This window comes from Corvus cornix, chromosome 28, assembly GCF_000738735.6.
Source record: "Corvus cornix cornix isolate S_Up_H32 chromosome 28, ASM73873v5, whole genome shotgun sequence".
NCBI classification, from domain to species: Eukaryota; Metazoa; Chordata; class Aves; order Passeriformes; family Corvidae; genus Corvus; species Corvus cornix.
The window spans coordinates 2,305,384-2,320,406 of NC_046356.1; the positions used below are offsets into that span (position 1 = coordinate 2,305,384).

General features: G+C 43.6%; 1 protein-coding gene across 5 annotated transcripts in view; it reads right to left on the reverse strand.

The window, feature by feature from the left end:
- Positions 1-15,023, reverse strand: part of ARHGEF18 (Rho/Rac guanine nucleotide exchange factor 18) — a 50,891-nt gene that overhangs the window by 18,616 nt on the left and 17,252 nt on the right. For 2 of the 5 annotated variants that reach the window (XM_019293187.3, XM_019293184.3), the window contains exons 11-16: positions 6,804-6,871; positions 5,204-5,267; positions 2,127-2,271; positions 1,257-1,369; positions 954-1,094; positions 250-500 (exon numbers count right to left, since the gene is read on the reverse strand). In XM_019293187.3, coding sequence (XP_019148732.1) covers positions 250-500; positions 954-1,094; positions 1,257-1,369; positions 2,127-2,271; positions 5,204-5,267; positions 6,804-6,871 — 782 coding nt within the window. Of the gene's footprint in view, positions 1-249; positions 501-953; positions 1,095-1,256; positions 1,370-2,126; positions 2,272-5,203; positions 5,268-6,803; positions 6,872-12,657; positions 12,751-15,023 lie in introns of those variants that run through there. The other 3 variants (XM_039566154.1, XM_039566153.1, XM_019293185.3) reach the window with 3 other exon arrangements.

Consider the following 15,023-nt stretch of genomic DNA (forward strand, 5'->3'; position numbering starts at 1 on the left):
GATGAAAAATAGACCCAAACAAGTCACATATCCCACAACATGTATATGTACATGCCCAAAGAACATTGAATGACCATTTCATGTTATTTGTGACTAGATATATTCCTGCGAGTCAAGCTCTCACATTAACTGGGAAGATAACCACAAACCCAGGATGAAATAAATCTTTACATCACATAACTCTACCCTCACAGGTAGCTTTTTAGAAGCTTTATAGTGTCAACATCATTGGTAGGATTTAATTCACACCTGTTTTACCAAGAGGTCTCCAATGTTCTGGATGATATAATTTCGGTCACTGCCTTCTTCCAAGGATTCCTTTCGTCTCTCCTTTAACTGGAGCAGGAATTGCCCGTGCATCTCCAGCAGCTCATCCACACAGGGAAAGAGCTTGTTGATGATTGCATTTGGGAACTGCAGTTCCTCTCTCATGGCTTTGGAGTACACCTTCAGCATTATTTTCAGTGTCCTAACATGGTGCATTTCAGTCTGCATTAGCTCTGGGCAAGGGGAAATACAAAAATAAAATCAAAAGTCATTTATATGCTGTGCAGTGAGACTGAAGAGCAGGCTCCGAAAGCCATGATCATCTTCTGCACCACAGTCTTTGCATCACTCAAGTGAAGCTCTTAAATTTGCCTTGCTAATGTCCCAACCCAGCAGTGACTGACCCTACTTATTTAAGGACATCTCCCAGTAGCAGTTGAGCTGTTCCCTAATTGTACAGCTGGGCTTTGCTGCTTAGGGAGCCCTACTGAAACCCGTGGGATGCTTAAAGGCATTCACACAAGGAATTACACACACTAATGCAAGTAACAGATGCGAAAATCTTCATTCAATTTTAGTTTTCAAGCACAAGTCAAAATGGAAACCAACAAAAATTATTTCTGCTTTGTTTCACAACAGTGGCACTGTGAAACAGAAGAAGTTTTAAGAATAACAAATACTCTTACCATAAATGACATCTTGCCTCTTTATAACGTCTTTCCTTTGCCTTTTTGCATAAGGCTGTTCCACTGCAACACTCCAAGACTCTGCCTCAAACTCATGAGCATCTGTTTCTATTTCACTCCGGAGGGACACAGAATATGCATCTAGAGCAAAAGCACATTCAATTTCAACTATTATTAAACTGCTTCTCGCCATATCCCTCTTTACCATCAGTAACAACAACAAGAGTAAAAACACCTCGGTGCTGCCTTAAAAGCCATGGGAGAAGTTGCATAACAATCCTGAAAAGCACAAAAATTCCATACCTTCCAGAAAAATGGAGTCTGCTGTTGAAGGTGCAAGTGAGACAACGTCATCTGAAGTCTGCTTAAATTTTATAAAGCCTGAATCCCCTTCATCCATGTCTCCTGAAATTAGCCTAAATGGCCAAAGAAATTAGACCAGAACAATAAAATTTTTTTAAAAATCCAACTTCTTTAGCAAGCATCTTTCCTAAACTATAGTACAATTATCTTGCAATAAATAAATAAAAGATATCACTGCACTCTATAAACAGTTAAATCAATTTAGCAACTCCAACACTGAAATACTGCAGTTTAATTAGAGCAGCATGAGCAAAGCTTGTAACTTCTGGTATGACAGTTTACAAGGACATCACCTGGTGACAAGCCACAGGCAGTTCAGAGTACAAAGGGCACTTTCACTGGGAAGGGAACATAACTGGGGCACATCAAAAGTAAACAGCTACTTAAAATAGCAGATAGCTTTGAGTTTGCCTACTATTTTAATGAAGGTATTCTGCAATTTAAAACACTGCTGCCTCCTACACCAGTCAGCACCAGCCCAACCTAGAATAGCTGAACTCAAACGAGATCGCTGAATTTCACAACAATTCTCAAGACAAATATACCCATGAAAACCATAATCTATACAGAAACACTCCAATACTGCACTATTTTATACATTATCTTTTGTGACACAGGGCAGAGGCACTAAAGCCAAAAAATAAAAGCAAAAAAAGAGCATATTGTTCAGGGAAATAACTTTCAGCATTAAAAGCTCAATAAAACTCTTTTGAGCTTGGAAACACAACGTGAGCTCTCGTTTTTCTTTTCAGGCTGCGGACGTGGGGGGCAGCTGAAGCTGCTGGATTAGAAAAGAAGCATTTTACTCACCCAAATTTATTAACAGCTCCAGCAGTGTTCAGTGAAGGCTGGGAATGTCCTCTTTGGGCGATAGTCATCCCGAGGTTCCGGGACAGTGCTGGGGTGCCATCCGGTCCCAGGAGAAGACTTCGGGGCTGCTCCTTCAGAGAAGTGGCTAAAGAGGCAAAAATGGAATTGGTACTCAGAAAATGAGGCGTGCACTGCAGCTCGCCTGCTCTCAGCCCTCGCTCGGAATGCGGACGGAGAACTGACAGGATCTTGGATGTCAGGAGCTCATTGTCCAAAAAAACATTCTCATTCCATTTTCTTGAAAAGGAACCACAAAAAGACAGCTCGGGGTGAGCTGGTATCGCATTGCTTCTGCCGCTGCTTTTTGAATTTGTATTCCCCATGCTCACCACTGGCTGCCCTCAGACCTGGCACAGTAAAGTGGCCCCAGAGATGCTCTGTTTTTATACTACCTGTGATCCTTCTAGAAATGTAAAGCTGCCACTTAACTTACTGTATTGGCTAAATCAGCAGGTCTGAAGTGCAGGAAATTGGTCCCTACTGTGCCCATTTAGTGTGGAAATTGCAAAGTATCTTCTCCTTTAGTAAAACACCAGAACCTACACACAATTATTCACACCCCACCGTATAAGGGCACAGAACATTTCATGGCAAACAAGAAAAATCAGAGATCACAGAAAAAAACCCACAAGTTCTTTGCAATGCTTATTGCTCACAGTGATTTATATCTGCATGCACACACACTGCACATAATAGATACCAGAGCTAAATTTAATTTTAATACTGCAGCTTTTTAATGCTTTTTAAATCTAGACAGACTGTGAACTGGAAAGATATTTGAAACTTTAACCACTATTAGACAATACGTGGAAGCCTGTAATAGACTTATAAAAAATGGATACAATTATTTAGTACTAATGTCTGTAATAAATGATAAGGAACGGGAGACAAAATACATCCTTTTAAAAAAGGAACTTCAGGGAAGTCAAAGACGAAGACTCAGCCAGACAATCTTTAGAACTGATCCCTGACAAGGTCTGTAGCTGCCCTTTTTCAAAGAGCTTTTAAGGACATGGAGTGGGAGCTATCTCACGGATATCCTGAACCCAGGGCTCTGTCACTGCAGGGACAGACCCAGCCCCCTCCCAGTCCCGTGTTCAGGAGGCTGCTCCAGGACCAGGGGGCTGCTGCTGTAGCAGTTCACGGGGGTCTCCAATGCCCAGACAAGGTTTATGCATCACTTTTCTACTAAAAACACTGGTGTCCACCCATCCCTAAAAGTTCCCCTTTTTCAGCCTGCCCTCCTTAGTGTACCTTCACTAATAATTATCTCTCCCACTTCTGCCTTGCTCAGTGAAGCAGTTAAATCAAGGTATTTGTGGTTCTTGTCATGAAACAGGTTTTTCCACATTTTTTCATATCCCTTGCTCTATGCCTGCTTGTCTCTCATTTCATCTTCATTGATGAAGATGTTTTGGGGGCTGCAAGGGAGGTTTCATCAATGACATTTAATAGAAATTATATAATCACATCTTTTGCTGCTGAAAATACCTTTCCCAAAACCTGTTTGGATTTGAAAACCTCCTGGCTACACACACAGTGCATTGTCAGTCTACAAGAGACTGGGTAAACTGAGTCCTTTCCATCACCTCCAACCCCCAAAAGGAGACTAATTAGATATTTGCAAGATTTGCCAAATCAGATTTCTTAAACAAAGGCTTAATAACCAATGTCCCTCTGTTTCCATTTGGGGAACCATTGAAATTATTGGCCATCAAGTTATCTTTCTGTGCTCCACAAGGCAGGAACATAAAGTTCTGTTACACAAGGATAGGCCAGATCTAAAAAATCTCCAGAGGCGAAACAAGGGGAGAGGGATGGGAACATACAACACAGTTTATACCCCTCTTAAAATGAATTTTTCTTTTACATTGATACAGTATCTTTGGGATTTTTTGCTGGGCACTACAGTCTGCAGGATTATGCTGTGGCTAAGAACATACAATGCCCAGGCTATTAGCTGTTCCTTTAATTTCCAGCTTCTGCTTTTGACTAAGGAAAATGAGTACTGTCTGCCTAGCAGAGCCTGCATGGCCCAAAAGCCATTTTCGGAGTTCAATTAGCACTGTCTGCACACTGCTGTGCCCCACATCGATCGCTGCTCCCCTCACACAGGCCAGCCTGGGTACCACAGAGCTCCTCGCCAACCAGCCCTACAGACAACTTCTCCCATTTTCATTAGCCCTTATTGCTTCCTATTTTAGTCTCTGCACTGTCTCCTAAATGCACTGACCCATTCTTGGTAATGCAAACAGCCACTTATCTCCTTGTAACAATTATCCCCTGTGCTGCCTCTTGGGAAGAATCATTGCATGAAGAAGACACCTTGCAATGCAAATGGTACCTGAAACACCCAGAGTGATGCTCAGACACCCAAGTCAGCTGTGTTCTGACACTCACCTCCTCTGTTAATGCAGACCTTGTACCATCTACAAATTAAAATGCCATTTAATACACCTGTGACTGGGATGGTCTTTTAGAGGAACAAAAAGATATTTCAAAGCCTATGCTGCAATACAGATGTTCTTTCTTATTGCTTTTTTTTTTTCTTCCAGATCCTTTTTCCTCACTTTGTTTCAACAAAGACTTATGTTCAGACCATTAGTGCTAGCTTGTCTTAGAGATTTCTAGCAACCACTAGCTGCAGGCAAGTTTTAAATAGACAATTATGAAAATCTGATGTAAAACAAAGTTCACAGTTCTAGTCTTTTCAGAGGCCAGAGAATAGACAATCAATGAAAAACGAGCTTATTGATCCCTTTTCACCATGATATTTTGAGGTTACACAGCAAGAAGGTATAAAGAAAAATAAAAAGATAAAAAGATAAAAACACACAGGAGATTGCTAGGAGCCTCTAAGCCATTCCCAATAGAAAAAAAAATGAAACCATCTTATTAAAAGAGACCTTCTCTATACTTCAATAATACACTGTGTATAGCCTTTAAAACATATTAAAGAAAAAAAATACAATCGAACAGATAAGCCTTGAGCACAGAAATCATTCTTTAGTACAAACCTGGGGAAATGCACTGGGGCGAACTTTGTGGAGATCCAGAAGGTCTGTGCTGCAAATCTTTCTGCTATAGGAAAAAATACAATATTCTTACACATACAGACCAAACTTTCAGTCCAAAATTAATCAGATTTTTCCTATCCTATAGCATTAACTGTAAGCGAAGATGTTCACTGAGAATATAAAAAGATTTAACACAGTAACAGCTTTGATTTTTTCATGTGGCAGACGAATGACATATAGACATTAACCCTTTGTATTAAATTCCACAAGGTATAAATCAGGCTGAAACAGAACCAAAAGTGAAGCTACAACTAAATTAAAGCTATGATAATTAATTTATGAGACTAAAGCAACCCCTTCATGTTGACAGTCTTCACCGACACTTCGCTGTTGTTTAGTTCCTAGCAATCCTGACTAAACAAATCCAGCCAGTTTCAACAAAAATTTAGATTGTCCATTTCAAATTGCACCTTTGGTACTCTTGCTAAACTTCGTCCTTCTTGCAACACTAGGATATTAAAACAAGTTATCAAAGATGCAAGGAAATTAAATAAATAATACAGGCTGTAACAATGGCTTTTGGAGAGCTTCCCTTTGGGGTTCCCACTTCTGGCTGAATTCTTCACCCCATTTTGTGCCACCACTCCCTCTCTGCTCTCTTCAGGAGTGGTTTGTCAGGGCTGATTCAACCATGAAGTTTTGGGTGGTGGTAAAGAGTGAGATGAAAGAAGAGAAGTGAAGTGGTGGTGAAGAGAAATGAAAGCATCAGAGCAAGTGAATTTTTCGGTTTAAAAGGAAAATGCACAATGCCCTGAGATGTTTAAAATTATATATCAAAACCCCCACAAGAACATTTCTGCCCTCAGAAGAGTTACATTCTACATCACCAATGGCTGAACACACTTCCTCTAACCTCTAATTGCTCAGGTCTGAGCTGCTCTGCTCTCTCTTTTCCTCCTCACAGTACTCCCTAATCTGCTATCAGTCTCTGAAATCATCAGCACTTGCAGGTTAAAACAAACTAAAACTCCCTCAAGTATTATTAGTTATAAGGAGGAGGAAATGATTTTCAAAACCAATACCAGAACAAAAAACCCCAACAGATAGACATCTATGTGAAACAACCTGTGACCTTACATGCAATCACAGGCACCAGGGTGACTGAGATAAAAAATAAACAGCAAGACAAAGTTCATCACAGTTCCCAAATGAAATAATTTATTCTGCATTTTCCAGCTTAGAAATAATATGCAACTGTTATGACCAAATTCCCCTCCATCCCTCATGCTCTTCCATCAGTTTTGAGATGGCACAACATTCAACTATATTCCCCAAAAAAATGATAGGTTGGAGCATTCTTAGGGTTAGTCACAGTTCTGGGACACAGACTAAGTAATTTGCTGTATAGCAATAAAACATTTCACTTTATTTCCCCTCTGTAAGTTATCACTGATTACCATAGTGACAGGTTAATAACTACTTGATGTCTCGAAGATGTAGGGCAAGACTCTCGACTGATGTAAATTAAACCACTCACATAAATTAAACTTATTATGTCAAGCCTTGTTATTATAAAAAAAGAACAAATGTTAAAGCCCACCTTGGGTCTGATGCTGCTGCATTCAGTCAGCAAACTCTTGCAGTTCTTGTGGACATTCACTGCACAGTCTGAAATGCACACACACAAAGTTTTAATTATTCTTCTTTCCTGTGTAGGGAAAGGAATAATGACACATAAAGGATCTTAATTTTGAAAGAGATGCAGAGCAAGCTCAGGTGTTGCGGCAAGCATCCTTGTTGTGCATATTCTGGTCTTGATTTTATACCAAACCCTCAAGTTTTTTCAGTAAGACTGAATAACTGAGTGCAATTCACACATGCAAGAACCAAGAGCCACTCTGGAATGCACGACCAGTTTTCTGCCCAACCTCCACTCAGTGGAGCACAGTTTTCCTCATCTTTGCAAAGGCCATTTCCATGTCTCTCCATTCAAAATTGATACCAGTCAAGAGGGCAGCAATTCTTCGACTCCACAGGAATAGCTGCCTTTCTGCACGGACTATTGCTGGGAGCTGCAGTAACCACAGTAAATTAAAGATCAAAACACTCTCCAGAATCATCAGAGCATTACCAGCACCACAGCAGTACCACCCTTTCAGCTGCACAAAAGAATTGTTCCCAGATACAGGAGAGAAAGCAGTCCTCTCACCCAAAAGCCATAAAACTATGTATAATAAAATCAGTATAATAAAATCCAATCTCTGTTTTTTTCCCTTCTGATAACTACTTCTTGAAAAAACAGGAGGGGAACTGATAGTGCCAAATATTTTCTGCATCCTTTCTGCCTATCTATAAAACAAGATCCTTCATAAAAAGCAAAGCAGGATACCAACAAGTCAGTAAAGGACACCAGGATTTGCCTTTTCCCAGACATGCCTGTTAAAAGAGAAATAGAACAAAACTGGAAAGATGAACACCATACCTGCTAGAGAAAAGCCAGTTTATGTTTAAAGCACAGAGGAAAAACTATTCAAGGTTTCTTCAGAACCACCCCCACCTGGCACCAGGACTGGGGATCTGCTTTAAGGCTCCTGGCTAACCTAGAGAGATGCTCACTTGTGTTTTCCATGATTTCAGCAAAAGCCTGAGAACAGGACCAAAATACTTACTTGGCTTTAAACACAAGTAAATTAATAAAGATATAAAAACAAGACTGAGAGAAAGACTGAGTGTACAGACCTGCAAGATGCCTACATGTTATACAACTTCCCCAAATGTGGGAAATGAAGTGCAGAGTTCTGCTCCCAAGTGCCTGCCACAAAAAAAATCCACAAAAACTGTCACCTCCCACAGCTTCTCTTATTTGGGATATTCCTACCACTACCACACCCCACACCACAAACCAAAAGGCACTGTATCTAATTTCAAATGTATGTGCCTCTGCAAATGCACGAGAAAAATGTATCAAAGTTATTCACTTATTAAAACTGTGTAGAGAATAACAAATATATTCATTATTTCGGCAGTGATAAGGCCTCCACCTACCACGAGGGAATGAAGAACTTGTTAAAAGATATGCCTCAACAACAAACAAGTAGTTGACAATGGAAATCCCTTTTCTCCTGAGACAAAGAAACAAACTGTAGGACAAAAATCACCACACAAAAGGAAATAGAGAAAATTCTCCATTACGTCAGGCTGGGTTGGCTTCAAGTCCTGCTCACAGATGGGTTCCCTTCAGGGAAGAACAGGCAGTCTGATAGATGCTCCTACAGCCACTGCCTTCCCACACGGTCCTGAAATCCACGTTAACTCATCTAGAATTCTGTCATGTAGTCATCCAGAAACATCAAACTTCAACTAGATATTCATATTCCCTGACATTTACGCATTTTCAGTGATTACATTCAGTAATTCTTTTCCTATCAATGATTAGTAGGACCAATTCCTACTTGAAAAGCTTGGGTTCCTTGTTAAGGTAACTGTAAAAGGGATCTCACTTAAAAATGTATTTCAATTTTAAAATCATGCCCTTGCTCTGTTAAAGAGAACAGCTTGTGGTGCTCTCAGTAGGTATTTTTCACTTAATCAGCTGACATATCTAATAGTGCTGTGTATGACTTCCCTACACTGCTGAAAGGTTCTTTACACAACACTGGAGAACATACTAGAAAACAGGAAAATGCTACAAAAAAAGCCGCAGGAAACTGCAGCTGAATCCAAGGACCTGATTCTCCATGAGACAATTTAAAATGCATTTACTTAATGACTTCAAAGTGGCATTATTTTTGCCCACATAAGAGAAATCTGAAACCTGTCAGAAGACTGTTTTATAAGCATATTTCATTTTATAGAACATGCTCTGGCTTCCTCTATTCAACACACTTTTGCAGCGCTGAAGGAAGGACACTCTTATTCAGGATGAGAAGGAGCTTTTGAACACTAGTGACTGTGGTTTCCTTTCTATGCATGTAAGATTTCTGCATTTATTCTTATTATTCTGCATTCTTATTAAGCCTCTCTGAAAACAGTATCAGAGAACTGCAGGGGTCAGCAAAGAGAAGAATGAGGGACAGGGGACAGTAAAGAAGGGACAGGAATCTGCACACATGGAGGCTGATGTTTAAGAGCAGAGATACACATGAAGGGTTGTTGACAGGTGTGGAGAAATACCAGATTTCTATCTTTTCCAGCCATCCAGAGTAAAGCAGCATCAGTAAGCTCAAACTGACAAAGAAAATTATTTTTGCATTTACCATCGGTAGCATTTGGTTTTATTCAGATCAAGAATTTGGGAAGGTCCAAAAAAAAAAGGACAGTTCTGTCAGCAAGATCTTCCCAAACAGGAGAGGTACAGAAGATATCCCTGAGAAAGGCAGAGATAAAAACTCAAGAGGGCTGCATCCAGGCTCTTCCTTGTCTTCTCCTCCCTCAATCACTCACTGAACAGCAAGAAGATTAATTTGGCAGGGGAAAAACAGACCCTCCAAAGGATTTCATCTTGATACAGACTATGCAGAAGGGCTGCAACTCTGGCCAGCGCTGACAACACCAGACAAAGTGCCAACACACCAAAAAGGTCCAAGGATTTGGGTCACCTCAACTGGATGGGGACAGCAGCACCACTGCTACAGCTAAGGATACCAGAGCAACTGAACCACACAGAGTGTGGAAACTGAGCAAACCCACCAGGGTTGTTCCTAGGGTTTAATCAGCGGGTTTGGAATTAAGGCCGAGAATTTTGGGAGCATCACATTATCCCAGATCTGCTTACGACAGGGACTGTCACTCCCTTGAAGCATTTTGCAGAGGCCTGTGCCAAAGATGACCTCATGAGTGACTAAAGCAAGGACCTCAACCAGCAAAGAAATATTTAAGACTAAAAGGCTCATAAACATCAGAAAAGATCCTGTTCATGACTGAGGGTAATGAATTTACTATCTGGTATAAAAACCCCTTCCCTTATTAATGAGATGTTTTCCCAATGGCTCACAGAAAGTAATTTACAACCTAGGAGCATTTTATTGGACAACATATTACAACACTCAAAAGCATCACCCTGTTCACAGTATGAGAGGGCAACAAACCTGGCTGGAAAGGGGCAGGCAAAGACATTTTTTCCCTCAGCTGGAATACCTTCCAGGGGATCAGACACTGCCAATGTCCTATAAATGTCTTCCAGAATTGGATTCCAGGACAAATCTGTGACTCACCAGACATTATGAGCACTATGACCCTGACCTTTGGTCTGGAACGGTACTGCCCAATAAAATAACTCTTAAAAGGCCACTTGCAAACAACAACTACCAGAAAAAAATGCTGTGATTAATCTAAAATTGAACTATTGACTTTATCTCAAGAATTTTTTTTGTTTATTTTTTAAATAACATTAAAAAAATACTTTAAGGCAGCGAAGTTCAAACAGGGACAGATTTTAACAGTGATTCTAATGATACAAGGAGTTCAAGAACTCTCTTCAGTACTAAGGATATATTCACCACCTATGAAATCCAAGCAGCTGAAGAAAGCCAAGGACAAATTAGCTTCCTTGTAAAATCAATAATTTTAATATTTTTTCCTGTTTTCAACTGTCCAGTGCTTCAGGGATCAAAGAGAATCTCTTCCCTCCTTCCTCACCCTTACACCACAGGGAGGGAACTCCTCCCTCTTGAACTGACAAAGGAAACAACCCGCATATGAATGATTAACACAAAATATAAACTCTGCATTTATACAGAGATATACACAACACGATGGCCAAGAAACATTTCAAACCACCACAGCATTCCAGAAAAAGCAGAGTGCCTGTGATAAAACTTCTCAGAAAAGAGGAGGAGTTTCAGTGGAACACGAGGAAGTTTCTGTATCGGGTAAATCCAGGTCAGGTATCTTGAGGAACTTGGAGCAGATTTAACTTAGTCCTAGTGGCTCCGGTGGCCGGTGTTTACTTGTTTTCTCACTTGCCTAATTAGGCAGAGGCAGAAACCAAAAACTGGAAGGGTGCAGGGAGATGAGATATTCACATTCTGAAACAGAGACAATCCACGCCAGAGAGCAACAGCACTAAATTATCAAGTTTCAGCCTCCCTGTTAGAGCATTCCTCTGTCTCCAGAACAACCTAAAATTACTTACTCACTGTATCTGGTCTTATTGTCAAAATATCAGTTGGATGAAGCAAAAGAGGGGTTGTGTGATTCCCAACACTGCAAGTTCTGGCAGCCACGGGGTTTTCTTTAGGCACAGAAACACATAAACAAACGATAGTTCTGGTTTTTAAACAATGCCAAGTAAAATCTGCATATTATCCTAAAAGAAACTGGAGTCCCAATTCAATTCTCTCACGCTGAACCCTTCCCCCAGTCTACACTACAGAACTGAAGCAGCAACTATGACAATCATAAAAGGTATTTAAAATATTTCATAGGTAAACAGTAGGTGGAACTACAACATACAATGTCCGATGGCTCCTGTTTGAGAGCCATGTTCCGTGGGTTTCTTTTATTTCACCGTGACAAAGAGAAACTACTACTTTCATAAATTTAAACAAAAAGTGCCAAATAAAAAAGCTTCCCATAAAACCCCCTTAAGAGGGGAGTGCAAAGGAACCAAGAAGCAGCCCTTTTTTCTCTCGGTGACACACCAAATCTTCAAACAATATTCAGAAATTAAGCTTATTTTATTAGAGCAGCAACACCAAATATAATACCAGAAACATTCAGAAAGCTATTTGTTCGAATCACTGCCTGTTTCCCTGCTCCTCCTACAAAATCCATCACCACTCCTAGCTCCTGCTGGCGTTTCCTTTCAGCACACACAAGCTAAGCTGATATCATCACCCGCTCCTCTCCCCAAGGAGCCAGGGCCGTGGAATATTTAAAATGGGTCAGTCTTCGCAATTGTGGATAAGGGGAAGTTTTCACCATTTTTTTCCTAACGCATTTAAGGTCTTTTCACGCACATCCCACACTTTTCTCAGCACTAGTACATCCAATGTGTGTAAGAACGGAAAGGACGAGGTGCGGGATTTAATGATCACAAGGATGCTCAGACTCAAGCTGTGGCATAAAGAGAGCCGGTTTCACACAGGCTACAGCCGCTCGCCTCCCTACCGCACACAGCAACATTTTTCACTCCTTTGGTAGCCCTTAAAAGCGCTTTCTAATGTAAACACTGCATCTTTCAAGCTGCGTCCTGCCCTGCAGCTGAAGCCCCGAGCTGCAAAGGTCGGGACGGCTGTAAACCTGCGGGACTGGGGCAAAGCGAAGACCAACCCGCTGTCCCGGCCAAACGCCGGGACCCCGTGGAGCCCTCTGAGCCCCCGCTGCCCGCACAGGGACCGGGGCCGAGCGGTCCCCACGCCGCGGGGAGGGGGTGCCGGTGCCCGGGGGCTCGCTAGGGCCGGGGGGGAGCGGAGCCGGGGGCCGGCGGGCGTGCTGACAGCCCGGTCTCTTACCGGACTCCCCGGGGAGCCGCCGGTTCCCTCTCGGTCCCGGGAGCCGCCGCCACAGCAACAGGAAACGCCCCCGTGTCCCGGAAGGGAAAATAGGGACGAGGGTGCGCCTGCGCGCCGCGGCACGGCCGAGCCGGTCCTGGCCCCTTAGGGACGGCACAGGGACACTCTGAGCCTGTGCTTTCCTCTCAGGGACAGCACACGGACACCATTAGCCCGCGCTTTGCCGTCAGGGAGAGCGCACAAGCACACGCAGCCCGCACGTTCCGCTCAGGGAGGGCACACGGACACCCTTAACCCGTGCTTTCCTCTCAGGGAGGGCACACGGACACCCTTAACCCGTGTTTTCCCCTCAGGGAGGGCACACGGACACCCTTAACCCGTGTTTTCCCCTCAGGGAGGGCACACGGACACCCTTAACCCGTGTTTTCCCCTCAGGGAGGGCACGAGCACCCATACCTTGCACTTTCCCCTCAAGGAGGGCACGCAGACATTCTTAGCCCATGTTTTCCCCTCAAGGAGGGCATGAGCATCCTTAGCCCACACGCTCCTCTCAAGGAAGACACATAAACATCCTCAGCCCTTCAGGGATACCATGAGCACCTACAGCTCATGCCCACTCCCCAGGGAGAGCACACGGCCACCCTTAGGTTGCTCCTTCCTCGGGAAGAGCACACCCAGCCCTGACCCACGCTTTCCCCTCAGGGAGTGCACAAGCACCTTTCCCTTCAAGGAGGGCACATGGCCACCCCTAGCCTGCGTTTTCAGAAAGGGTACAACTACCCACAGCCTGTGCCTTCCGTGAGGGAGGGCACTTCTCAGGGTGGAGCGCATTCCTCCACGCCATCCCTTGGCCCACCTTGTTCCCCTCATGGAGGACAAAGCCACTCCAGCTGCTCCTGCCTCTCAGAGAGGGCAGAGCCATCCAGAGCCATCACTTTCCCCTCAGGGAGGGCACACGGTCCCTCTAGCCCCGCGCTTTCCATCAGGGAAAGCAGAGCCACCCACAACCCTCACTTTCCTTCAGGGAGGGCACATGGCCACTCATGGCCTGTTCCTTCCTCCTGCAGGGAGGGCACAGGGCCCCCAACACGCATGTCTCCCTCACGGAGGGCATGAGCATCCTCGGCCTGTGCTTCATTCTCAGGGAGGGCACACAACCACACATTGTCTGCTCCTTCCTCTTGCAGGGAGGACATGGCCACCCATCACCTGCATTTTCTCTCAGGAAGGGCACAGGGCCTTGTCCCCCTCAGGGGGACAGAGCATGTCCCCCTCAGGGACAGCATGAGCATCCTCAGCCTGTGCTTTCCCCTCAGGGAGGACATGGCCTGCACTTTTTCCTCAGGGAGGGCACATGGCTGCCCAGAACCCATGACTTCTCTGAGGGAGGACACATGGGCCCCCCAACCCCTGTTTTCCCCTCAGGGAGGGCACATGGCCACCCTTAGCCCATACTTTCCTCTCAGGGAGGGCACGTGGTTCCTCCCAGACTGAAGAGGCCCCTAACAGATGAGATGTGGCACCCCAGTGACACCATCAGCATGGTACTTCATGTGTTTGCACAGTGCCTGGGACTTGAAATACATAATTTGTTACTAAAAGGCTGGTGGGATTTGCCATCCCAATGTGCTGGAGTGTTTACAAACACCCTGCCAAGGCAAGGCTGCAGTGCCTGGAGGGTTGGCAAGCGCTGGCTTTCCCTATCCACCCCTCAACAGCGAGTCCCTGCCCAGGCCTTTGTCAGTGACCCCTGCACAGACAAACGACGAGAGCAAAGGGGAATTATCTTCCCTAGCAGTAAATCCATGCACTGACCCCTAGAACCAAACTGCTTGCTGGAAAAAACACCTTTTCCTTGCCACCAATAAGGTTTGATGTACTAGCACTGGGTTGCTGGGGTACTTGGTGCAGGGAGGAAAACTGGGAAGAGCTAACCACCCAACCTCACCTCCCGATTTCACTCTGAGGATTTACAGTACTGATCAAAAGTTTGTCATATTTTAAATCACACATATCCTACTTGCTTGTTGAGCTTGAAAACACAACATACATGATTACAGAACAAACTTTCCTCTCAAAATCCACTCTACAGCTTTCCCATGCTGCTTTGAAAGAACCTGCCACTGTCTGGGCTGGAAATGTGATGAAATCCTGCCATGGGGCCAATGTGGTCTCTGATTTCCACACTGCCACCTGTTTAATCGATTTTATTTTTATCTTTGTCTCATAGTTGCAAGCTTTTTCAAAATGTTCACTTTTGTGCTGCTTCTCTACAGGACTGAGTACACTGAGATCCCAGTTGGGGATTGGGGCCTGTCAGCACTACAGAGAAATGGTCATTAAATAAAGCGGTTTGGTGGTAAACA